Consider the following 25,523-nt stretch of genomic DNA (forward strand, 5'->3'; position numbering starts at 1 on the left):
AATTCATAGAGAATCAGGATAAAGGAGTAGTCATAGAAAGTGATAGGCTGAGGTACAATCTTGTTATTACAGAAGTATAATACGAAGAGTACTATTCGGAAGCCGCACGTTGCGTTGGCTTGCCTATCCGTACGAAGAAGGATAGACACTTCAATTGAGACGCTCCAACCGCCGTGGAGATCAACAATTAGAAGTGTATTGCTTCACAAACACCTTCACAGACTGCAATCAAGACGGAAAGGCAAGACGTCAAGGGTAGTATATTACGTAAATTCATACATTCATTTTACTATTTCTAAAGCTTTTTAGTCCAATTTGGACTGATATGATGACGAAGCAATGCTAACCCAATGGCGCAAAGCATCAAACATCCTCCGACGTAACCTTCAACAGCAATCCAATTTCCTGTTGGTGATGTTGCTAAGATCCAACCTGCAATCGGACCGGTTAAAAGAGCAAAGAAAGAAGCAACGAAAAAGATTTGTCCCATTGAAGCGCCCAATTTTTGAAAATTTGGAATGACGGCAGGAACACAAGCAACAACCAAAGAGAGCGCACCTCCAGAAGTAAAACCAAAAGCACCAGCTGCGACTACTGAACCTGCAGGTGAATCGATCGCCATGAATGCAAAAACGGAAATTGCACAAAGTGCAATACAAGCAATTGACGTATTCCAAACGCCGGTAAATTGAGCAAGGATTGGCAAACCCATTCTTCCAACGAATGAGAATGCATTCAAGATGGAAATTGAATAAAATTGCAAATCCGTTGAAACGCCATAATGTCCGGTCAATTCGGGAAAGTAGAACAAAAGCGGAAATAAACCCATGGCAAATACAAGGTACACCGCAGTGAATGCGGTATATTTAGGCGTTTTGAAAGCTTCAAGTGCCAAAATTGGTTGTGGTCCACGTTTCTTCTTTGCTTCGATCACATGTGGTGGCATTCGAACTGTCAAAACTGCTATTGGCAATAAACCCAATCCAATAAATCCTAGAGCACGCCATGTCCATCCAAAGCTAACATTATCCAAAAGAGTTTTCGTTACGATTGGCCAAACCACTCCACCGATCGAAGAACCAGAGATGGCGATACCCAATGCTGCAGGACGCTTCTTGTCGAACCATTGCATGATACAAGCCATTGGTGTAATGAATGCTGCTCCAAGTGAAGCGCCAACAACAACACCTTGTGCTAAAAAGATTTGATAGTACTTACTTGCCAAAGATGTCATCATGCAACCAAATGCAAAGGTGAAAGTGGCTCCGATCAATAAAGGACGCGGTCCATGTCGATCAAAGATTGGTCCCAATACAAGATTTGCTGATAGAATGGTGAAAGATTGCATTGCACCGATCCAGGCAATATCAGAGTTGGAATAACCTCGAAGAGTGTTTGTGAAATAGTACGTTTGAAAAGCAGCAAAGTTATTGAGGAAACCGAATGAACAAAAGAGGGTTACGAAACCACCTAATACAACTGACCAAGCAGCTAATCCACCATCAGGGGGTCCAGCAGGATGGTGGACAGGAGGAGGAGCTTCCTTGTTTGAAGCGTCTTTTCCATCTTCACTATTGATTACGTCTTCATCGTTTGAATTTGTACCAAGATCTGCTTCTACATCGGATTCATCAATGTGACCGGCAGGTGCAGCTGTACCGATCTCGAGTTCCGTCCTTGGATCAAATGCTTTCGCGTCCGTCATGATGGGCGGATGGATTACTTTGGGGGAAAGAGATGGCCGCAAATCTCTCTCAACCTCGCTTCTTTTTAACGATAATTATGATGATTGTGCTGAGCAGGTTCAACTGATATAATTTGGATTACATACTTGTAAAGTGAATACTTAAGAACCAAGCATTTTGCCGTCGGTTAGTCACGGAGTTAACTTATGGGCTCTACAAAAGCGGGATGCAGGGATTTACGGGAAATTATTCACAGGCCCCACGCCGCGTTTAGAAAGTGGTGCCGTAATTTAATCCTAAAGTCCGCTTGCACAACGCAACAACGCTAGCTCTCTGCAAAGACAGGCCAAATGCATACACACAACCATAGCCGCGGCTCAAAGCGCGGAGTGCATCCCGATAACGATGGTGATGACTGGGATCAATAATCTGATGATAAGGTAATGACTCCAATTCAAAAGATCACATTTTAAAAATACAATATACTACAAATTCATCTCTTTCATTCCAGTTCTCTGGTATCATACTTTTGTACTTCAACAAATTGAGTTTGCTGTTTGATTTGATCTTTATCTGATCCAACCGAATGAACTTCTCCTTCTTCTCTTTCATTAATATTTGGAATCGAATCATCGTCAATGTTTGATTTCGGTCCTGTAAACCAGTTTGAACCGCCATAATGAGGAATGTAATACCAAACCAATGCAAAAATGAATACTGCACCCGTTACGAGCGAAGCATAATTCATATCTTCCGCTACAGCGGGAAGAGCAGAAGGCATGCAAAGAATGACGGAGATAAAGATCAAATAAGCGCAAGAAACCCATCCTATAACGGGAGACCAGAAATCACCCAAATACCATGGACCTGGCTTGAAATTCTCTTTTGGGCCGATTAAGCGAAGGAAAATCGGGATAAAATAAGCAATTGCTGCGCCAATAACGCTCAAAGCAAAGATGGCCGAGACGGCTGCTTCATTGATAAGACCCAATAGACCGAGTAAAGCAGAGATTAATGTACTGAACCATGCTGGATTTACCGGGGTCAAAGTGTAGTTGTTAATCTTATATATCCAACCAGAAAATGGCAAAGCACCGTCACGGGAAAATGCAAAGACTTGTCTAGAGCTTGCAAGTGACATAGAAGCACCCATGAAGAATTGTGTAATGATGACAAACGTCCAAATGGCTAAACAACCCTCCTTTCCTAACGAATTGAGGAAGATCGTTGCCATTGGTTGACCAACGGATGAATTGATGATTGCATCCAAATTTGTTCCCATGTTAAAAGTGATGCTGATCAAGATTCCCATTCCAATTAAAGCTGCTAAAACGATTGAGGCGAAAATACCTAAAGGAACAGCCGTTGCGGCATTTGATGCTTCTTCGGATATATGCACGCAAGAATCATACGATGCGATCGTCCAAGCTGCCATTAGCATACTTAGAAGGAAAGCACCACCGCCAGTATAGCCGGAAACGTTGTACCAACCCGTTAAAGCGTATTTTGCCGAATTACGATACTCACCAGGAGTGGCCGTACATAGAGAAATGATTACTGCAGCGGCTAAAGCGGCATTTAAAGTGATTGCGAATGTTTGTAATCGTGCTAATGCTCTTGTACCGATGGAAGTGATGCATGCATGACAAAGTAGGACAGCGTAATACGTTAATAAGACTTGCCAATTTGAAGCACTGAATGCTCCATCCGTTGTTATAGAAGCAGCTGCTAAGATCATTTGTGCACAACCCCAATCGATCGATGCAACGGCTGAAGTTGTTGAAAGTGTGTTTGCATATCCTACTAACCAGCATGTCAATCTTCTGCAATATTTTGGACAAAGTGAAAACGTCCAGAAATACAAGCCTCCACTAGTTGGCATCGAGCTTGCGAGATCACCTAATGCCAGACCTGTCAAAGCGATGAAGAAGCTTGCTACTAACCAACTCCAGACCATGGATAAAGGACCGCCACATGGCATTGCATATGTTAAAGTAGCGGCGATACTTGGAGCTACTCCCATGATACTAAAAGCGATTCCAAACACTTCTAGTCTTGAGAATTCACGTTTGAATTCTTGTTTGTAACCCAAAGTTGCCAATAATTCGGCATCTGCATTGGCGATCAAAGCATCTCGCTTTGATTTTGATAAACCTGCTGGAATGATATCGTTTGCCATCTTGTCTTGAAGGGGATGAGGTAGCCCAATGAAGAAGAATGGATGACGAAGGTGATATTTAAGTTGTGTTCATTGGATGACGGAGGTGATATTTAAGTTGTGATCATGATCATTACATGAAATGCTATCAATCAGGAAGAGATAAGAAAGTCTGACGTGCCGCGGCTAAATAATGAGTGCATTTACTCCGCGAGTAAGAAAATTTGTTTATCTTGCAATCAAACAAAGACTCAGGCGCAGTGCCTGCTTCCAAAAGAGTAAAGTACGCGCTAAATTATAGGTAATTCTTCTTTACCCCACTCTTATCTTTTCGTTGACGTGTCTTACAGTGGCATTGTGCCTTGGCCGTGTGTGTACCTTTAATATAGTTTGACATGTGCTGTGCCGTTTCTTTTCCCACACAATCATCGCTTGATAGCGTTTCGCGCGAATCGCATCTGAATGGCATTTAATCAATGTGTCATAAGCTATGATGCATCACGATGAACTACTGTCTGCCTGTCTTCTGACCTTCTTTTTGTTTTGTGCAGCGCGCTTCAAGCGGCGGCGGCGGGTTCTTGGCCGTTTCAATGTTCCTTCACCGCGCGTAGCGCCTTGTTGAGTTTGTAAACTGATCGATTGCCTTTGTTTCCGAGGCGTAAAGGAGTAAGAGTTGTGTTGTGGCTTTTAGTGCTTTTATTCCTAGATAAGCTTTCTCATTAGGTACAGTGTGCACTCGTTGTTTATTTTTAAGCTTATCATAGGAGGGGGGACTTTTAGTGCATTGGATCAACTTTATGATTCACCTTTATATAACCCCCAATTCCAATCAAATCTCAATGTCATCACCCTAAACCCACACCCGTTACCCATTTATTCATTTTGCGCCTGCAGGAACAAATCACACTTAGTCTAATTTATGGATTATATTTTCAAATTAGAGAATGCCAGTCACGACAACAAGTACAACAAGTAATACTACATTCAATTCATTAAAGTCCCATAATGGAGTAGAAGCAAAATTAAACTTGAAACCCTGTAATGGAAAAGGAGTAAATCATCCTCTCGATCCTCTTTCAGCAGATGAGTGAGTACTAAAGAAAATTATGACATCATAGAACTACGGCTAATCTGAGTGTGCCTGTACCACTCCTTAGGATCGCTGCTGCTTCTTTGGTAGTGCGAGAATATTTAGCCACGCAAACGACTATCAAAGCGGTCAAATTCGCATCTTCTTTGCATGTGCCTCCTTCAAAATCGGCTGTTTTGGCTGTGCTAGGTTTACCCTTGCCAAGAAATGCAAAGATTGATTTGAAATCCGCTCAACAAGAATGTTCTCGTCGTATGGTAGAAGTGCAAATTATTGATGCGATCGAAGGTTCGGCTTATGAAGTATTTGTTGAATTAAATCAAAATGCAGGTACGATCTGGAAGCAAAACGGTCCAATTGCCGCTTCAGGTGCTTTGCAATTAGGCAAAGTGAACAAACTTATCAAATTACCTTATGGCGCACAACCAGGTTTAACACCCGAAGAAGTAAATGAGGCAGAATTCGTCTTACGAAAAGATCCTAAGGTCGTTCAAATCGCTCGTGAAGTCGGCGTTGAGCCGGAAAACCTCTACGCTGACGGATGGTCAATCGGCTATGATGACCGTTTCGATCCAGGTTTGCGTTTACAACAATGCTTAGTGTATGCTCGTAAGAGTGAACACGAAAATTTATATGCTCATCCAATGGATTTTTCCGTTGTGATTGATAGCAATAAGATGGAAGTCTTGGCGATCGATTTCCCACGTCATCGAGGTCCAAAAGGAACAAATGACCCTACATCCTTCGATGGTCAACCTGGTCCAATCACGACAAATGCCGAAGAAGCATATGAATTCGCTCAACGTGAACGAATTCCACCTCCAATGAAATCTTTTGATTTCCTACCCGACTTGATGGCTCAAGATCCTTCAATGCCACCTTTACGAACGGATTTAAAGCCTTTGCATGTTTCACAACCAGAAGGTGTTAGCTTTTCCTTGAATGGCAACGAATTAAGTTGGCAAAAATGGAAATTCCACATCGGGTTCCATCCCCGTGACGGTTTGGTGTTATCCACTGTTACATACAACGATAACGGTACCGTACGTCCATTATTCTATCGAATGAGCGTAGCCGAAATGGTTGTTCCCTATGCTGAACCTGCACATCCTCATCCGCGTAAATTCGCTTTTGACGTTGGTGAATATGGAATGGGTACTTTGGCAAACAGTTTATCGTTAGGATGTGATTGTTTAGGTACGATCGCATATTTGGATGGAAGTCATGTGGCTTTAGATGGTTCTGCAACTACGATTCAACGTTGTATTTGTATTCATGAAGAAGATGCAGGTCTTGCATGGAAACATACGGATTATCGTGTAGGCGGTAAAGTTCGTTCTGCTCGTGGTCGTAAACTGGTCGTTCAAATGATCAGCACGGTAGCAAATTATGAATACATTTTCAATTACAACTTTTACACAGACGGAAGTGTACAATTGGAAACCCGATTAACGGGTATCTTAAATTTGTACTGTAAACGTCCAGGTGAAGAAGAGGAAGCAACGTATGGAGTAGAAGTTGCACCAGGCATCAATGCTCATCATCATCAACACTTGTTTTCCTTGCGCCTTGATCCAATGATCGACGGTGTAGAAAATACAGTCGTTCAAAGTGACATCACTCCAACACCTTTCCCTACCGGACATCCTGCCAATCATGCTGGAAATGGATTCCAAGTCAACAAGACTTCTCTTACAAAAGCGGGAGGATATGATTGGGATAGTTCAAAACATCGTCTTTGGACAATCACCAACCCAAATAAGAAACATTATGCTTCCAATTTACCCGTAGCATACAAGATTCACACCAAAGATTGGGATCCTTTATTAGCAAGAAACGATTCCCAAATCGGTCAACGTGCAGAATTTGCACAACATTCAATGTGGTTATCAAAGTATAACGAAGATCAACTTTGGCCAGCAAGAAAGTATGTTCCACAATCACGTGGAATCGTAAGTGATTCAATCGGTCCATGGACAAAAGATCAACATTCGGTTGAAGATGAAGATGTGATCCTTTGGTTAACATATGGAACCACACATATTCCAAGACCAGAAGATTTCCCAGTGATGCCGGTTGAACATTTATCGGTTTGGTTGAAGCCAAATAATTTTTTCAATTTCAATCCAGCTCATGATTTACCACAATTAGACGATAAACGTTCTCGTCTTGTGGTTCAAGGTGCTGACAATTCAAATTGCTGTCGTGCCTGAGCATTATATGCTCAACAACAAACATTTGTATGATTACTGCTCAATTTGTATTCAATAGCAGCCTCTATAAGATATAATACATCCAATTCAATTCTTTTCTTCAGTCTCTTCTTCGTTGGTTAAAGGTGGACAATTCTTTGGTGAAGTTTTGAAGAGAACTTTTCTGAGAGAAACGTTGGCCATATGTGCTAATGCTAAACCATATCGAGGATTTGTGATCGTGCCGGGGAATACGATATGCAGCCTTTGTGCATTGGCACTCTCTTCTGGTCTGAATTTATCGTGAAAAGCTTTCTTGCCGCTCAAGGGCAAATTCGCAAATGCTCGCTTGTACAGATTTCTTGTTATCTTTTCGATCGGGCTTGGCATTCCAATAATTTCTCCTAATTCATCAATTGGCTCAATTCCAAAGCTCATCTAAGCAATTTTTGCATGATGCAACAGAACCAAAGAAGCGTAAACCAGTAAATCGGAAATTCCACGTAACTCACAACCGGGTGCAGCAATACACGGATCAAGTTGATATCCCTTATGTGCTCCTAACTTACGTAAAGCTGCAAATCCGTTTGGCTCTCCTGTTTTCCTGTCACGGGTATAAATGTAGACCATCATTTTTGGTAATGAAAAAGGGTCGTACACTGTGATGAATGCTTGCGTTGTATTCGCTCTTTTCTCGTTACGGTCTTGTCTCCAATTGTCGTAAATTGTGCGCAATTGCTCTTGTAGAACATCATCTTGACCTAAAGAAGGTAAGTAAATGCCAATTTCCAAGTTACCCTTGTCAGGATTGAGCAGAGATCGATTTTGAGTCAGCATGCGCTTCGTGGACGACGGTTGTGGAAGGCCGTTGCCCTGATCGTTGAGCAATGCATTGGTTGTGGGATTGAGTATTCTGTCCCAACCAAAGTGCATCGTTGTCCAATTCCTTCTTCTCGCATATTGAGCAAAGCTATCACTTGCTCCCATGAAAGCCATATCCAAACCCATCTTATGACGAAACTTTTGAAATTCTTGTAGCAAGTCATCAATCTGATAATGCGCACAAAGTGGATCGCCAGCGACCACGGCAACATGATTATGGACTTTGTAGTAGATTGCACCTGTATGATGTTCGTTGAGGAAGTATTTGTAACTTGGATCCAATACGCCCATGTGAGTTGTTCGACCGTATTGACTCACGATTCTACTGATTGATGCACTTTCATCTTTTGATTCCAGAAGACTGTATGAGTAAGCAGCATGCAATTTGCGAATAGATGATGCAAGTAGATTTGCGTGTCCAGTTGGTAAAGGAGGCAATGGCTTTTCACAATTTGAGATTGAGCCATGTCTGAAATTATCATTGAATCCAATCAATTTTTGAATCAAATTTGGATTATTTGTAAGATCTTTTGTCGCTTGTGCACAAAGTTGTTCGACAAATGATTGAAATATTTGATCGTTCAATGTTGATTTAGGATTTGCGGTCTTTTCATTCTTTTGACCTTTCTTTTCTTTTTTCTTTGCAAGTTTTGCAGCCTTTTTTGCTTCTTTTGCTGAAAGTGCATCACCGCCTTGTAAGCTCTTGACTGACATAGGAGGTGTTAACATTCCGGCTGTTGCTGCTGAAGTGGTGACCAATTGCGATAACTTGACATTTTCTTCGCAACTGGAAGTACGTGAAAGATGATTTTCAGACATGATCTCCAGAGGATGTTCGTGGATTTGGAAAGAGAAAGGGGAGCGGGGAAAGGTGACAATTTTTGATTAGAGCAATGACATGTTTGTCTTTGCTATTCATGCGTGGCTGTAATTTACGCCCGAAAACGCAAATCAATACGCATTTCCGCTTTGACAAAAGGGGCGTGGGGAATTTTCAAGCAATCAAATTAGGAGTGAAATGTGATAATTCATTGTTCATCAAAATCCGAATAAGCACATGGAATTAAGAAGGACAATTCACTTTCAGAAGACAGAAAAAAGATGAAAGAATATTTTTAGCATCCAAACAGGTCCGAAATTGATTAAATCTTGATGTGAATCGTTCTTTAAGGTTGATTGACAGGTTAACAATTTACAATCTTTATCCGCTTTGCATTGTATTGTATTTTAATTAATGCAACAGCCACATGATTGAATGGCATCTTAAGCGCCCGACCATGCGGAGGATATGACGTATGCACTGCCGGCGTAACGCATGCGAGGCGGGCCACAAAGGATGAATATCGGGACAGCTGAGCAAAGGTGAAAAGATCTTCTTATGTAATCAAGATGTAAACAGCGCACGTGATAGACATTGCCACAAGCAGCTCATTAGCCTGAACGCTAAGTTTTAATTTAAAGCCTGGATCCTTTACAATTCCCCCACAATGTAAACATCCCTTTGTTCACGTGTTTAGCCAATTAAACATCGGTGTATGAATTGGTCAGAATTTTAAACTCCCCCAGATTTTAGTGTAATTTTTTTGTTTAGCCAAAACAATGATTCGGGTGCCTATCCTATTCAAGAAAAAAACATCAGCCCACTTTGTGTTGAAGAAGATGATATTTGTATTCGACGTACGTGCAGCGCCGCACATGTTTATTATCTTACCTTTTAGTTTTGTTTTTTAACCGAGGCCGAGCATGCAAAGAGAAGAGAAAGATCCCAACATTTAAGCGACAGGATGCGGCTAAGGGTACGGTTCAAAGGAATTCTTAGCCTTTCCCCGCATTTATAGCGTGGGGAAAAAGTTAATTCTTTTTAATATTCTGTATATTCTATATTGATCACCGACCGTTAGTGTATGTCAAACCGCTTAAATTACAAAACCGAAAGAATAAGAGTGTCTTGATATGCCATCGCATTCGTACGATTGAATTGTTCTTTTAAATTGATACGCTAAACTAGCTTCTTTGATCTGCACTCGGATCACGAGGATCCGGGGTTGAACCTATTAAAGTTGAACAATTACCAATCACCGAAGGTAAAAACAGTAAAATGCCAAGAAAGAAGCATCTCTATAGAACTGAGTCTTATTTGGACGGGTAGCAAAAAAATCATATCAAATTGACTTGTGGTGTTGCCAAAGTCTTCTCCTTTGAAATCGTATTTATATCGCCCTTTTCAACTCTAAAAATTACTCTCAATTCCCTCACAATCCATTCCCTATCCCTCTCCCCTTTTCCTCATAATGAAGCTCAACATCGTCTTATCGGCTTCTGTAGCCCTTCTTGCTGCTAAAGCAAGTGCATGGCCAATCATGGTTTTACGTGAAATGAACGAACGTGGAATCAATGCTGAAGATGCAATGAAAGCAATTTTACCCGGTTATGCCAAACGTCAAGGTGTTGGCTTGCCACCTACTTTCCCATTTCCCGACAATTTTGGTATTCCGCGTAAATACATCTTTGATGCTGATCAACAATATGTCGATTTGACTGGAGAACATGAATGGCAAGCTCCAGGTCCAGATGATCAACGTGGTCCTTGTGCTGGTTTGAATGCTTTGGCTAATCATGTGAGTATGAGTGGCAAATGAAAAGTCAGACTTGATAACTAATACGTTTTATTGATACCTACAGGGATTCATCAGCCGTGACGGTGTCGTTGACAGGAATGATGTTATCAATGGTATCTCAAACGCAGTGGGTTTAGCACAAGATGCAACTATTTTCTTAGAAGCTGCAACTTCATTCTTCAACGGTGATCCAGTCACTGGTAAATGGTCAATCGGTGGTTATTCATCCAAGGTTGCCACCCTTGGTGCTTTACAAGAAGACTTGTTAGGAAGGCCTGCAGGTATTTGTGGTCTTGGTCATTTACGTTCTGAAGGTGATTCAAGTATCACACGTGGTGATTTCAGTCAACCAACGGGACCAAATAACAATTGCGAATCTTATCCTCAATTTACCAAAGAATTACTCGATCTAGCCCGTGAGAAATACCCAGAAGACGGTAGAATCACCCCAAGTATCTTGGCTGAACATCAAAACAGACGCAAATTATACTCTGTTGCCAATAATCCAAATTACTTTTCACCTCCTTATGCAGGTGTAGCTTTCACTCCTGCCGCTCATCATTTCGTCTTTGTTTTAATGGCAAACAAGAGTGAAGAATTCCCTCAAGGTTATTTGTCCCCTGAAAACTTTTTGTCTTGGTTCGGATACCAAGGTGATCCACAAGGAGACATTACATACACATATGGTCATGAACGTATTCCTGCTCCGTTCTACAAGCGTCACCCATTGCAAGAATGGACATTAGAGGATATCCTCATCGGTGTTAGTCAACAAGTGTTGGCATACCCAAACACATCACATATTGGAGGAAATACTGGTAAAGTGAACAGTTTTGCTGGTATCAATGTTGGTGATTTAACGGGAGGAGCAGGTACAGCAGTGACTGAATTTGCCAAAGATCCAAAAACGATGGGATGCTTTATCAGTCAAGCCTTACTTTCATCTTCGCCTACATTTTTATCCAATTTCGAACCTGCTCAACGTGCAATCATGCAAAACGCATACAACAGTAACTTAGTGCCTGCCCTTTCAAGTGCTTTTGGTGATTGCACTGGATTCCAAAACGGAAAAGATATTCATTCTTACAGTAACCAATTCCCCGGTATAACTGCAGATTTGAATGATGCCAGTCGAGCAGATTCTCCTAGCCCCTAAAGATGTATGTTGTTTCTGTTGAATAATAATGAATGACACTTTAAAGATGTGGATATTTTATCTTTCGGCTCCTCTTTCGCCCGTAAGCATTTGATTTTGTGAGTGTCGCTGGCAAAGTGCCTTAACGCGTGATAGAAAACACGGCGTTTAAGCAGCGGGTAGTCGGAGATTTAAATTCAAATCCATCTTACGGACGAGAAAGAAAACATAGACAAAAGTTCTTTTGTCATCTTTCATCCTTGACTATATAAACAGATCGCAATAATGACCTCCCTCAAATGACCGCCACAATGTCAAGCAATGCAACTATGGCTTCTAGCCATACATTCTCCCAAGTACGGGAATGGATAGGTATCTTGGTATTGTGTTCTGCAATGCTTTTAACACAATCTGGTTTAGCACAAACAGTGATTCCTTTACCATATATCGCCGAAACATTCAATGTACAAAATTCACCAGGTCATCAAAGTTGGTTCACTGCTGCTTATTCACTTACAGTTGGTACATTCGTCCTACCTTCTGGTCGTTTAGGTGATATGTACGGTCACGTATTTATGGTCAAGATCGGATTCGCATGGTTTGCTATTATGGAAATGATTGCAGGTTTGATTGGTCAATTCAGTCCTTCTTTAGTCGGATTCGATGTCGTTCGTGGATTGATCGGAATAGGACCTGCAATACTATTACCAAATGCAATAGCCGTTCTAGCCAGACTCAATCCACCTGGATCTTTATCAAAGATGATCTCATTTTGCATCTATGCAGCCACTGCTCCAAATGGTTTCATTCTTGGAGGTGTATTCAGCGCACTCTTATCTAGAAACCCAGACTTGGGATGGTATTGGAGTTTTTATATCTTTGCAATCGTTCTTTTGGTCGTCTTTATCGCAACGTTTTTCGTTATTCCATCCGACAAGAAGATAGAAGAAAGGGTTGCTTCATGGCCTGCAAAAGAAGAATTAGAGGCTGAACATAAAAGGCATTTTGATCCAATCGGAACGCTTGTTGGCGTTTCAGGCTTGATCTTGTTCAATTTCGCTTGGAATCAAGCTTTAGTAGTAGGATGGCCGACTGTATATGTTTATGTACTCCTAATCGTTGGAGTGCTTCTTTTCGTCTTGTTTTTGTTCGTTGAAGGAAGAGTGAAGGATCCTTTGGTGCCATTAGAGGTATTTCAACTTAAAACAAGTCTGGTTTTAGGATGTATTGCTTTAGGATGGTCTTCTTTCGGTACATTTGTCTTTTATGGCGTTCGTTTCCTGGAAGAATTACGACATCATTCACCTTTGACAACAGTAGCACAGTTCATACCTTGTGGAGTAGCAGGCATTCTTGCAGCATTCGTTTCCGTATTTTTATTACAAAAGATTAGTCCGGCATGGGTAATGTTAGGAGCAATGTGTGCATTTTGTGCAGGAAATTCATTGGTTGCCACAATGCCGATCGATCAAATTTATTGGATTCAAATCTTTATCGCAACAGCAATCACACCTTTTGGTATGGATATGAGCTTTCCAAGTGCAAGTATTATTATTAGCGATGCTTTACCACCTCATAGACAAGGCACCGCTGGAAGTTTGGTAAACACGATTGTGAATTATAGCATAGCATTCGGATTGGGAATTGCAGGAACGGTGGAATTACAAGTCAATCGGAATAATACAGACGTTGAACGTGGAATACGAGGTGCACTTTATGTTGGAATAGGATTGGCAGGATTAGGAATCGTTTGTGCTTTGACTTTATTGTTTGTCGATAAGACTAAAAAGCAAACACAAGAATCCAAACAGGAAAAAGCTGTAGGATCTGATCAAGAAGAAGATCAAGAAGGTTGATCCGGCTTTGGTTGATTATGCAAGGGTTTTGTTTATTTGTACGAATAAATTATAGATTAAAAATGATTAGAACAGTTGCCACTCAGTCCGGCTATCAAAACCTCCACAATGCCATCGTTAAGTAGACTGCTGCGGTGCCTTTGGTGCGGATAGAGTGTTTTTTCTTGTCAACGGTTAGCGTGCGTATTCTATCTGCACAGAACGTGTTCAAACGTTGAGAAGAAGCTCGAGTATGTAGTGTTCTGTTTAGCGTGAATATAGTACAAAGAGCTGCATTCGGATTTATACTATTTCGTCATTCGAATTCGATCATGTGAAACTACCGAATCTTATATTTGCATTCGATTACATTTCCGATAGTTAAGATTGAATTGCCGAAAGGTGCTTATATTGGACCCATAGGCGTAATCTCTGTTCTATAGAATGATATGCAAGATCAATGGTAGTGGAGGATATAGAAGCTCTGAAGCTGTCCGGCGGTCATCTCCATGGATTCAAACACCGATTTAGTAGATGTATAAATTATAAATACCTGAGCCAATCAATTGCATAACTGTTTACTTCTCCCCCAACAACAACTCAAGATGAAGTCATTCTCCCTCTTTTCCGCAGCCACTTTGGCTTTGGCATTTGCTCCATCAGCATTCTCTTTGCCACAAGCCTCACCAGTGGCTTCATCATCGTCGAGCGCATCTTCTTCCGCTTCAGCTTCAGCAAGTTCAGCAACGGGTACATCAGCTAATTCAACAGTATCCAACGTCAACTCCACCAGCGCAAATGTTCCTGCCGCTGGTCCATATGGATTGGATAACGTTCGATGTGATCCAATCACTTTGACCACTAAGATCAACAGTTCAAACGTCAACTTTACCAACGTGGATGACAACTATAACAATGATACCTATATCCTTCAAGAAATTCTAGAATATACCACCGATCAAACAAATTGGACAGCCAATCACATGTCAAAGGAAAAGCAACCATTCAATGCAACGTATGATATCTCTGGACATTACTGCACCCCAATTCAAAACGCTAAACAAAACAGCAGTTTATTGTTTGCCGTTCATGGTATCGGATTCGATTCCAAGTATTGGGATTTCTCTTACTCCAAAAATTATTCTTTCGTTCGTCATGCTGCTAGTCATGGTTACTCTTCCTTCATCTTTGATCGTTTGGGATGCGGAAACAGTAGCATACCCAAGACAGGTGGTTTCTCCGCCCTTCAAGCACCAACTGAAGTTGCAATCGTTCAAAACCTTTTAGGACAATTGCGCAATACAACCGTTGTTGGCAACAAAAAGTTCGACAAGATCACTTACATCGGTCACTCTTATGGATCAGTTTTGGGTAACGCAGTCAGTGCTACAACCCCTCAATTGATCGATAATTTGGTATTGACAGGCTTCAGTGCAAACAGCTCTTACAATGCCAACTTTGCTCAAGCAGGAGCATTGCAAAAGTTCAGCGAAATTCAAGGATTGACAAATAACACTCAACCTGGAATTTACATCGGATCAAACAATGTTTCTGCTGTTCAATTGTTCTTGGATCCTCCAAACTATTCTCAGCAAGCAGCATTGTTAGGCTTCCAACAATCTCAACCTTTGACTTTAGGTCAATTTTTCTCCTTGAGTACCGTCTCTGCACCTGCAATGAACTATACAGGACCGGTCTTTGTCGTTGATGGTGAACGTGATTTCCCATTCTGCGGTAGACAATGCAACGCTGCTTCCGGAAATTATTCAAACATGGCAGCAGCATCACAACAATTGTTCCCTGCAACAAAGAACTTTACAAGTTATCTACAGCCATACACTGGTCATGCTATCTCCCTTTCTCCTTACAGTGGTGAAGCATATGAGCGTGTATTAGCACAAATCATTGCTACTGGCAATTGATCGTGCCAATACATAGTAAGTAACTTATGCCATATACTCTTTTTCCATAGTCATCTCTAATTATATTCGTCTTCTTCACTAAACATTTTGGAACCGTCATGAGATTAAACTACCATCAGTCAATATCTGGGTGATCCCGTGTACTCGGGTCTAACTTTACACGACAAATGCAACTTCCATAAACCAAAGCGCCCCCAACCACAGCGATTCGGTTTTATCCATCAATTAGAGACATGAGCAGCCAAATACGAAACTGTACCTATCGGTGTATCCTTCCTTGAAAGCCACTTACTCGGTGCAGTCCTGTAACGATTAATGTTTTTGTCCTGTTGCTTCCCTTACCATAGCATCAGCCGCTTTGCCATGAAAATAAACTTGTTCATGTAACCTTTTCCTTGAGGAATAGATTCTGTCTTCATTTTCTTTTAATTTTGCGCCTGAAAAGCTTTCTCTTGCCACACGTAAAGCACGATCACTTAGATGCATATTTTGAGTCGCTTTATGTTCTTCATTTCTGTGATGATCATATTCTTTCAACTTTTCTTGTGGAATTCTTTGACGGTTTGGTGTATGCTCTCGTGGTTTATTGGCTCTGTGAATAGCTACTCGTGCTTCTGCACTGAGTCCAGGTTCGTATTCGTGTCTCACAGGATTGATCTGCTGTTTGTCGAGTCGCAACACGCCACCTTCCACAATCGTGCACAGCTGTAAAGCAGCGAATGTGGCGAAGAGAAAAGCTGGAAAGCTAGCTGCCATTTTAACCATCTTCAGTCGAATTGATCAATCCTTGATGGCAGAGAGGGAAACAGAACAAGATCCAGATTAAACTTCTTCTTTAATTGTTCAGAGAATGTGGCTTCAGGCAGGAAACAAACCGCGACTCAAAAATTTCGGAGCATCCAATCTCAAGAGCAGGGGCATCCATCTTTACCCTTTACCCATAAAGGACTTCTCATCCGAAAGCTAATTAAAGCCGACAATTTTGAGCACAGCAAAATGACTCTGATTCCGTTTTGAAATGGTATATATACATGTATAGCAGGCAAAAGCCCCGTAATCAGAAAGCCTGAGGCTCCCAACTTCGCGGCCTTGCTTGTGCAGATGGGTCCATAGCGTGAGCATTGGTCTGTTCGTCTACTTGTAAGCCTGCACCATCCCGATTTCCAGAGTATGTCTGATATCCTGCTTGTGAGCCGTATGCAGGCATATAAGCTGGATAGCCTTGACCCGTGTGTCCGCTTTGATTTCCTCTGTGGCCGTACTGCTCTTCATAGCCCTGCATTCCTTGATTGGAAGCATTGTTGCGCAAAAGGCCGTGTGAGCTTCGCGTTGAATCGTCATATTCGGTCATCTGATGTGGTTTGTGTTCATCTTCATACATCTTTTTATTTGCGTATGGATGATCGTTCCTGTTCACCAACGTTGCATCTCTCGTTGATACCGGATATTGTTGTCCTTGGTGAGATTGGTTGAGTTCCATCGGATTCATAGTTGGAGGTTTGCCGAGATTGTCATCATCCTCATCTTCAGCGCCGAATGCTTGAACGAAATCCAATCTGGCATCCCTTCTTGTGTATTCTTTTCCACGTATACGATCAAACAAGAATACAATCTCGTACCATAGCTCGATCAGAATATCAGTAAAGTTGAGTGCGTGTAAAATGGAGAAAAAGACATTCGTTTTTCCATTCTTGTTTGCTTTTCCTGTCGGTTCTCTGAGTCTGTCGATGTAGTATTCACCCCAAAAGAATGCCCACATTTGCATCGATGATATCAGTACCATTTCCAGCGAAGTACAAAGAGCATTTAGACCATCAGCAATATTGGTTGTGGTCCAATATCGAGTAGCATGTAAAGCGCCATGACTTGCTAAAAGTGAAAAGATGAAGCCTTGGTAGAAGATCAAAAAGATTCCTAATTTGATCGTTGCAAATTTTGCAAGCGGCTTTCTTCCTTTGAGGTCATCCTTGACCAGAGTGTATAATACGATCAAGCCGTATAAAGCGATACTGATTGCGGCAAAATCGACACTTGTTAGGTATACGTATGCATATTTGTAGCTAAGAGAAGATGGACAATAGACCTCGTAATATTCTGTCACGATACCTGCTATACTGATTGCCGGTCGAATGATGCAATATTGTACGACTGACCATTTGAGTAAAACGAGAAAGTATGCTTTACTCGGTCTATATCTCCAACAGCAAAAAGGTAACGGTAAAGGCTTTTTGTCTTTGTGGGCAAAAGTTGCTTTTTGATCTTGTACGCTTGTACCGATGTATTGCAACATTAACATCAAGAAAGCGGCGATTGCGAATGCTTCATAAGCCGCTTCACCTAAATCCCAATATTCATAATAACGAAAGTATCGATAACTGAAAAAGCTCACGACTGCATATACTGGAGGAAATAGTAAAACCCGAATGATTTGCCTTTGTTCGAGTGGTCTGTTGTAATTTCTTGCGTGTCCTATGATTGTGATTAAAGAGAGCACACATGTAATCGCAGCCGCACAGCCACAAATCAACCAACCGATCTTGTGTGGATCAAAGTATGAAAAGTCAAAGAATTCATCTTGCTCCACCTGTGCTGTGTTGTCTGCCGGACATTTGGCCACCATTTTTTGTTGTGATTGATGTATGCTCCTAAGAGCGAAGGAAGGGAAAAGAGGAACTCCAGTGAAGATGGTAGAGAGAGAGTGTGTGAGTGATGATTAGCAAGATGCAGTATGAGTATTATATTAATAGACGCCGGCTTGTTCTTGCATACATTCATTCATGTATGGAAGTGTAGCTGTAGGCGCGGAAGATGCCCTGAATCTTGAGCAGGCGAGGGGAGGGAGCAGTGCATGCATATGAAGTTGTATTCATAACGCCCAAATTAATACATGCAAACTCCTGCTTATCGCACCGTTCGCCGCCGGAGTTTGACTTAGCGCGGCGCAATTTTAAAAATAATCATTTTACTAATACGCGTCGTTGACTTTGCTGCTGCCTCGTTCGCACGCGTTAATGCACTGTTGTTCCTTTTTAGAATGCACGCCTGCACGATGACAGGGTCCCGCTTTAATTGCTTGTCGATCCTAGCGTGCACGTGATCAAAGCAATACTCATCATCTCGTCTCCTGTGACTGACTATAGGGGACTTGGATCTGACGAACTTGATGATCACTAATGCCAAGGAGTAGTTGAATAGTGGCTTATACGAGCTAGAACGTCTCCCATGAGCCAGCTTTGGGTAACCTCAAAAAATAGTGTGATACCATGAAAATACCAAAATGAAAATAAATAAACATTGAATAAGATATATCAAATTATCTAGCAAGAGTTCACAAAGATGAATCTATCCAGATAAAGCAGTTCAAGCGGCACAAATAGCAATTTTAACAGTGTCGATCAACTGTAACGACTCATTGTGCTGTGAAAAGCGAGAAGAAGTCAAATTTATTGCGCCTAAAAAGACATTTACTGGATTAAAAGGGGGTGCGAGGGAGGACAAAAGCCTAAAAAGAATATAAAGCAGCGAACGGTCATCTTAACAGATGGATTAGGTAGATCCTTCTTCACTTTCTACTTAATCGTAATAGTATTACCCTGTTTCACGGCCGATGGTTAGGTTCGTACACGTGCAAAAGCGAGTTTAGAAACCTTTCTTATAATAAAAGCAGGGCTACGAATGATGAGCCGAGATGTTTACATGTCTTATGTGCAGACTAGATGAACGAGAAGTCCTTTCATATCCCCCTTTCTGCCTGTCGTCACCTTCCCATCGCCATCAGTTTTTATTGTTCACTCTTCGTATTCAAACGCGTGAACGCGTTGCATAGAGGTACACGTGAAAGTGCGGGCAATTAAGCACACAAACCGCCAAGCCAAGTGCTGGCAGGCATACAAGCAAAGGACAGTGAGCAACACATGTGTGTAACTCTTTTATCTTGCATTGATTACCTTGAGAAGATCGCCCTCATCATCTCACATTATGCGATTCGTACGGGGGCCTCTATTGGCCCTCGTTTGGACCGCACTTTCATTGCATGCGATCGATGGCGTAAATGCAGATATTCGTGGTGTTTCTCCAGAAGGTATGTTGTATGCACGTTGCTAAAAGGATACAACTGCTGCTGACCTGCTTTCCATTTCAGACGCTCATCTTTACTCTGTAGCACAAACCGGGAAAGGAACATGGAAATGTCTACAATCTGGCGAGGAAATTCCGGCATCTTCAATCAACGATGATTACTGCGATTGCAAAGATGGAAGTGATGAACCCGGAACTTCGGCTTGTGCAAATTCAAGCTTTCATTGTACAAACGTTGGTCATATTCCTTCAAAGATTCTATCTAGCAGAGTGAATGATGGAATTTGTGATCCAGAATGCTGCGATGGATCGGACGAATACGATGGAAAGGTTCATTGTCCAAACGTATGCGAAAAGATTGGAAAGCAATACAGGAAAGCAAAACAAGAATCTGAAAATATCCGCAGAGCCGGATCAAAGATTCGAGAAAAGTACATTCATGACCGTTCAAAAGCGCTCGAATCTTTGACAGCCGATGTAGCAAGATTAGAGATTGAGGTGGAAGTAGCACGCGAACGTGAACAAAGAGCAAAAGAAGCTTTGGATGCTGCAGAACAGATGGACCAACATGTGATCGAGAGAAAGAAAGCAAGTCCTCTTTATCAAACACTCAAATCACATCAGAGCGCTCTCAAAGTTCTAACAAATCGACAAAAGAGTCTTCAAACAGAGCTAGAGCGATTGACTGATCTTTTGGACGATCTTGCAAAAGGATACAATCCTAATTACCAAGACATGGCTGTCAAGGGTGCAGTGATGGCATACAGATCATGGCGCAGGGGAGACGAGGAGAGTGATGATGGACAGGATGGAGAAGAAAGCTCAGCCGCAAAGGCCAATCAAGTCTCAATAGATGACGAAGAGCCAAAGACTTTGAACGAATTGAAAAAGGAAGATGCTGAATATTCTTCCAGCAAGATAGAAGATATGATTGAGCGCGACCCACTTTCCATGATGGACGATAATCAATACAAGGGTAGCGGAAGATCGGACGAATCTGGAATATTATTCCGCATCCACGAATACCTACCTGATGCAATTGTACCATACTTTGAAGCGGGCGTGGATACCTTTTTGGATCTTTTATTAAAGGCAAACATTATCACTGAGGTCAAAAGAAGTAAAACGAGAAGAGCAGGCGATTCAGCGAGTGAAGGAGAAGCAGAGAATGTTTTGGCCGCCAGATCTGCACACAAGACCGCCGAACAAGCTTTACGCGATGCTCAAAGCGATTTGACGAAGAAGCAGAACGATTTATCCCATTCGCCTGAAAAGTGGGGACAAGAAGGCGAATTTAAAGCGCTAGAAAATGTCTGTGTTAGCAAGAATATGGGCGAGTACATTTATGAATTCTGTTTCTTCAAGAATGCAACACAAAAGCCAACACGCGGACATGGGGATGTAAGTTTGGGCAGATGGGGTAGATTTGCACCCAAAGATTCATCCGTTCAACCCGATCAACCAGAATTTTATCTGAGACAAATTTACGACAACGGACAAAGATGTTGGAATGGACCCGATAGAAGTTTAATCGTTGATTTCGTTTGTGCGCCTGAGAATGCACTTTTGGACGTTTTTGAAGGGGAAAAGTGTATCTATGAAGCAAAAGTATCCACGCCAGCAATTTGTCTACCTCTTGATGCTGAGAAAGCGCCTGCACATGTTCATATCAAGGATGAATTGTAAGTCATTGTTCCCTCTCTTTGCCGTTAATGCAACCAGTGTAACCTGTTCACATGTCTGCGTCGTGTGAGATTGCTCAACTTACAAATGTGCGTATATGCATGGGGTATTTCGATATATATCGCCTTATGAAGAGTCAAATTTGCCTCTCTTCATCCCTCTCTACCATCAAAAACTATAAGATGGAGAATCTTTCATTCAATGAGCTCGGAGAACGACTTTAAATCGAAACAAGCAAAGCGCAAAAAGATCATCAAATGATCAGCTACCGAATTGATGCAAAACAAACATAATACCGAGATTGTCAGGTTGATAAATGAGAAGGCTCAATTATTTGACCATTTAGAGGCAATGCTCAATCGTTTTCAGGAGCTTTCAAGAGCGCAAGCTGATAGGCGGAAAAGGACCAGGTCATAATGACGACGGCAATCCTGACAACCGAAATCATCTTGCTCGTAGCAAACGTGGCGGAGGAAGATAGTCACAGAAAAGGCAAACGCGAAAGTGATTCACTTAAAATATGAGAGTGAAATGACATTCAAGTATTTGTACATGGTATATATTCTTGTGAGGGTATCAAATAGGAATCAATGTTGAAGTGCATTTCGCAGCAACACCCGAAGAGGTTCGGCTACTCGTAAACCAGCAGGAAAAGCACTTCCTATACCACCGGTGCTGCTTAGAGGAAAAGAGGTATGACTGCCACCGCCCCCGCCGCCATACAAAATGATCAAAGCCGCTGCGCTCATAGCTCCAAAAGCACCAACCCATGCCAAAATGGCAGTATTGTTTCGTAAAATCTGTTTACGTTTGTCTGATTGAGATCCCTTTTTGCCTTTACGCCACCATTTATACGAGACCAATGCTTTATCATTTTTGATGTGTGCCTCTGCATTCCCTGCATAGTCATCTCCATCTACTTCAGAAACTGGTGGAGTGGGCAGGGCATTCAAGACAATTTCCTTGCTATCGCCATGCAGGATTGCGTCTGCACTTTGATCAGCAGTCTGCCAGTCATCTTTGGCATGTGATAGAGAGGACCAAGTGTACAACACACTTCTTCTTCCCATCACACCATGACTGATTGCAGGCTTGGACTCAGGTGCAGAGTACAAGATAGGTGCATTTTCAGCCAGACTATCCGCTTTTTCCAGAATGGACGGCAAAGTAGCCACAGTGATTAAAGTTGGCAATTGTGAGAGATTATGATGCATTTCAGCTGCATCGGAAGCATCGATATGCCCTTGAAACTGCTCAATGAGAGCAGCAGAAACGTATAGAACACTTGCCGGTCCACGAGCCAGTACGTAATCGAACACCAATTGGGCAAGCGAAATATCCAATTCATGGGCAAACATGGACAGCAACCAAGGTAAAGCAAAGTATGGCAAAGGTGCAGCTTGCTCTACTTTCTTTGCCAGATTTCTGTTACCTTCTTGAGAGCTTCTGTGACGCAATATGTCCCGCAATACTTTCAGATGACCTAAGGTTGGCGTCATGTTTTCCGTCATTGCATCTCGCAGAAAGTGCAAGCTCAATCGACAAGCGACATCCACTACCGCCTCCAAAGTAACCTGATTTGCTGGCTGAATGGAGTCCTCTTCTCTAGATTCTAAGTGCGGGACCATTACACAAAGTAGAACGCTGACAACATCGTGATAGCCTTGATAATAATTCAAAGCAGGATGTCTTCGCAATACACCAACAATCACAGCGCTCAACTCTTTCCGTCTGACGATCCGTAATGGTATATCTCCCAATCCAATAAAGCTTCTTCGGATATCCAGAGCAACTTGATCTTCATCTTTGTGCTTCTTTCCTTCCCCGAGATCTCTTCCCGAACTTGGATCGCGGTTCACATGCACGATTGACGAGCTCAGGTCATACTGATGCGCTTCATCCTCATCATTCTGAGCACTGTTTGCGTGCGCTTCGTTTGCTGACGAATGCCAGCCTTTACGTTTGAGACGTTTACGAGCTTTCCGTTCAGCTTTCAAAGCGTCTCTAGCTGTTTCTGCATCGGTCTCCTTGTCATCATGACTGATTCGTGGGAATCCCGACACGCTAGTCTCACGAGAGATTAGTTCAGGTGTAGTTGCACTCGTTCCACTTTGACTGACAGTCGCAGGTGATCCATTTGTTGTCGTGAATTCGCTTCCCTCCACTTCTGCTTGACGACGTCTTCTTCTGGTTCTCTTACTCGTCGCAACGCTCCATTCATCGTCGTCAGGTGGTTTGTCTGCTTCTGACTTGCTATCACGTAAAGCCTCTTGTAGACTCGTCTTTGTATCTTCATCGTATGATCCGCTGGGTAAATGATGAGATGCAATCTGCCAACCTTCATTGTCGAGTGGTATACTTACATCTGCATTGTCAGTCAAGCGATTTGATTGTTCATCGTTTTGCGTTGCACGAACATAGTCAGGAAGCTTTTTCCCAATATCTTCTAGATCCAATAGTTGAAGCCATGCTTTTCTTCGTGATTCTCCGTCTCCATATCCGTTCACTTGTAGTGATTTCTTTTTCAATTCTTCTCGCGTGTTTTGGTGTCGCTGGGATGATGATGGCCCTGCTTGTTGGTTGTCGTTGTATCTCCCATCAGCTGTCTCCTCTGCTGACAACATTCTTTTGAAATCGCTTGCTGGCTTTTGATCATGATGATTTGATCACAAAAGCCAACACGCAACTTAGAAGCATTCATTCATTCACGCTCAATGAATGCGCTCAGCTAGACAAAATTGGCTCGAGCGCGATCATCTTACACTCAATGACAATGACAATGACAATCATCATATTATGGCATTTCATACATTCTAAGCTACACGAATACTTGCAACACCTTTTTGCAATGCGTTCATAGCACTCGTTCCTGCATTCACATTAAAGATGCACAATCTTCCATCAACACCACTTGTACTGATCGCAGTCACATTTGCAGGTGATTCTAACGAAAATGCACGAACAGAAGTGATGGAATTAATGTGACTCGAGTGAATCTCACCATCTGCTGCAACACCTGATCCTGCAACAGCACCCAAAGCACCTGCCAACGAACCTGCACTTCCAGCACCACTTGCAGCAGCATTCAAAGCAGAAACTGAAGTTGACGAGCCACGAGAATCGGCGCTACGGAAAGTGTTGAATGCTTCACTTTTAAGTTTACCGACCGAGCTGGCAGCACCACTACTTACTCCTGATGGTTTTGGTGGAGGTGGCGGAGGAGCAGCTTTTCCAGCAACTGCACCACCTGCATCGAGGGATTTGGCCAGTTTCCAACCACTTGTCACATCTCCTGTGAATAAAACAGGTTGACAATCATGTCCAGCAGCAACGAGGGATCCTTCGGCAACCCATTGAAGTGCAATGTAAGGCAAAGTTGGAGAGCGTAAGACGTGAATTGCATGTGGCGGTTGTTCAGGTCCAGAAGGATAAGCAACAGTCAAGGAAGAATCATGACCAACAAAGGCCAACGAATCACCACTTGGACTGAATGCTACACCATGCACCCAACCGGAAGCAGGCGTCTTGAATTCTCCGCAAATGGTACCAAAAGGTAAACGTTCTCCCCAAACACTTGGTGGTGGACGATCATCAACGCCTTTGATGAAAGCAGAGAATACACGAGCGCGCATATCTGCTGAACCTGCTGCTAACAAGACGTTGTTAGGATGCCAATCGAGCGATAGCACGGTAGAGCGTAAAGGACGTTTGATATGCTTGGCGACCCACCAATCGTTGTCTGATTCGAAAGAGCAAATCGAGATAAGTCGAGCACCGCTTGCTACGGCGAATTTGTCTTCATTTGGACTCCAACGAACAAAAGTGGCAGCCCTATTTAAACGCAATAAGACCAAAGTTGGCTTCCAAACTTCACGACCTGTTGTGGAATCTTGACCTAATTGCCAAACATAGGCATTACGGTCTTGACTGCAAGTGACTAATCTATTACTACGAGGAGCCCAATCGATCGAAGTGACAAGCTTGTCATGTTCAGTTAGGGTATGTTGCAATACCCATCCAGCACCTGAGGTGGAGTAAATGTGAACTTCATTCGTGTTTGGCGAAACGGCAACTTGACTACGATCAGCATTGAAAGCATGTGCAGTCAAAGGTGAAAGGGATAATTGATGAATTTGAGCGGCCATTGTGATGAGATCAGAGGACGATAGCAGTCTACTCTGGCGAGATGATGGTTAGAATGTTGGATGGGGATAGGGTTATGCACTGTGTGTGCTGTACACGCACG

At 42.4% G+C, this 25,523-nt stretch overlaps 13 protein-coding genes across 13 annotated transcripts; 5 read left to right on the top strand and 8 right to left on the bottom strand.

The window, feature by feature from the left end:
• Positions 1-325: 325 nt before the first annotated feature.
• On the bottom strand, positions 326-1,507 carry FA14DRAFT_107289 (putative MFS monocarboxylate transporter; the record flags this gene model as incomplete). Its single annotated transcript, XM_025495804.1, has 1 exon — positions 326-1,507. A coding segment is annotated over one exon (1,182 nt), but the record flags the coding sequence as incomplete, so codon positions are not given.
• A 680-nt stretch (positions 1,508-2,187) lies between these two features.
• Positions 2,188-3,864, bottom strand: FA14DRAFT_123741 (amino acid transporter; the record flags this gene model as incomplete). The annotated part of the gene is made up of 1 exon (XM_025496598.1): positions 2,188-3,864. The coding sequence occupies one exon, from the start codon at positions 3,862-3,864 to the stop codon at positions 2,188-2,190; it is 1,677 nt and encodes a 558-aa protein (XP_025353452.1).
• A 923-nt stretch (positions 3,865-4,787) lies between these two features.
• On the top strand, positions 4,788-7,146 carry FA14DRAFT_125030 (uncharacterized protein; the record flags this gene model as incomplete). Its single annotated transcript, XM_025496679.1, has 2 exons — positions 4,788-4,930; positions 5,001-7,146. The coding sequence occupies 2 exons, from the start codon at positions 4,788-4,790 to the stop codon at positions 7,144-7,146; spliced, it is 2,289 nt and encodes a 762-aa protein (XP_025353453.1).
• Positions 7,147-7,189: 43 nt separating this feature from the next.
• Positions 7,190-7,759, bottom strand: FA14DRAFT_56197 (uncharacterized protein). Its single transcript, XM_025502529.1, has one exon. The coding sequence runs from the start codon at positions 7,561-7,563 to the stop codon at positions 7,234-7,236; it is 330 nt and encodes a 109-aa protein (XP_025353454.1). The 5' UTR covers positions 7,564-7,759; the 3' UTR covers positions 7,190-7,233.
• Positions 7,355-9,048, bottom strand: FA14DRAFT_56156 (uncharacterized protein). The gene has a single exon (XM_025502528.1). It carries the CDS (start codon positions 8,824-8,826, stop codon positions 7,564-7,566), a length of 1,263 nt encoding a protein of 420 aa, XP_025353455.1. The 5' UTR covers positions 8,827-9,048; the 3' UTR covers positions 7,355-7,563.
• Positions 9,049-10,415: 1,367 nt separating this feature from the next.
• Positions 10,416-11,790, top strand: FA14DRAFT_146877 (Cloroperoxidase; the record flags this gene model as incomplete). Its single annotated transcript, XM_025497331.1, has 2 exons — positions 10,416-10,625; positions 10,690-11,790. The coding sequence occupies 2 exons, from the start codon at positions 10,416-10,418 to the stop codon at positions 11,779-11,781; spliced, it is 1,302 nt and encodes a 433-aa protein (XP_025353456.1). The 3' UTR covers positions 11,782-11,790.
• A 221-nt stretch (positions 11,791-12,011) lies between these two features.
• FA14DRAFT_161156 (MFS general substrate transporter) lies at positions 12,012-13,731 on the top strand. The gene has a single exon (XM_025498981.1). It carries the CDS (start codon positions 12,072-12,074, stop codon positions 13,614-13,616), a length of 1,545 nt encoding a protein of 514 aa, XP_025353457.1. The 5' UTR covers positions 12,012-12,071; the 3' UTR covers positions 13,617-13,731.
• A 274-nt stretch (positions 13,732-14,005) lies between these two features.
• On the top strand, positions 14,006-15,935 carry FA14DRAFT_161157 (uncharacterized protein). The gene has a single exon (XM_025498982.1). The coding sequence runs from the start codon at positions 14,201-14,203 to the stop codon at positions 15,515-15,517; it is 1,317 nt and encodes a 438-aa protein (XP_025353458.1). The 5' UTR covers positions 14,006-14,200; the 3' UTR covers positions 15,518-15,935.
• Positions 15,674-16,428, bottom strand: FA14DRAFT_56216 (uncharacterized protein). Its single transcript, XM_025502530.1, has one exon. It carries the CDS (start codon positions 16,280-16,282, stop codon positions 15,830-15,832), a length of 453 nt encoding a protein of 150 aa, XP_025353459.1. The 5' UTR covers positions 16,283-16,428; the 3' UTR covers positions 15,674-15,829.
• Positions 16,429-17,072: 644 nt separating this feature from the next.
• FA14DRAFT_114180 (DUF300-domain-containing protein) lies at positions 17,073-18,137 on the bottom strand (the record flags this gene model as incomplete). Its single annotated transcript, XM_025496037.1, has 1 exon — positions 17,073-18,137. A coding segment is annotated over one exon (1,065 nt), but the record flags the coding sequence as incomplete, so codon positions are not given.
• A 1,358-nt stretch (positions 18,138-19,495) lies between these two features.
• Positions 19,496-21,280, top strand: FA14DRAFT_155858 (uncharacterized protein; the record flags this gene model as incomplete). Its single annotated transcript, XM_025497787.1, has 2 exons — positions 19,496-19,598; positions 19,659-21,280. 2 exons carry the CDS (start codon positions 19,496-19,498, stop codon positions 21,278-21,280), a joined length of 1,725 nt encoding a protein of 574 aa, XP_025353461.1.
• Positions 21,281-21,572: 292 nt separating this feature from the next.
• On the bottom strand, positions 21,573-24,061 carry FA14DRAFT_56297 (uncharacterized protein). Its single transcript, XM_025502532.1, has one exon. It carries the CDS (start codon positions 23,899-23,901, stop codon positions 21,865-21,867), a length of 2,037 nt encoding a protein of 678 aa, XP_025353462.1. The 5' UTR covers positions 23,902-24,061; the 3' UTR covers positions 21,573-21,864.
• FA14DRAFT_56230 (putative Arp2/3 protein complex subunit sop2) lies at positions 23,870-25,495 on the bottom strand. Its single transcript, XM_025502531.1, has one exon. The coding sequence runs from the start codon at positions 25,420-25,422 to the stop codon at positions 24,091-24,093; it is 1,332 nt and encodes a 443-aa protein (XP_025353463.1). The 5' UTR covers positions 25,423-25,495; the 3' UTR covers positions 23,870-24,090.
• Between the last annotated feature and the right edge of the window lie 28 nt (positions 25,496-25,523).

The sequence above is a fragment of the Meira miltonrushii genome (genome assembly GCF_003144205.1).
Source record: "Meira miltonrushii strain MCA 3882 unplaced genomic scaffold FA14scaffold_3, whole genome shotgun sequence".
Lineage (NCBI taxonomy): Eukaryota > Fungi > Basidiomycota > Exobasidiomycetes > Exobasidiales > Brachybasidiaceae > Meira > Meira miltonrushii.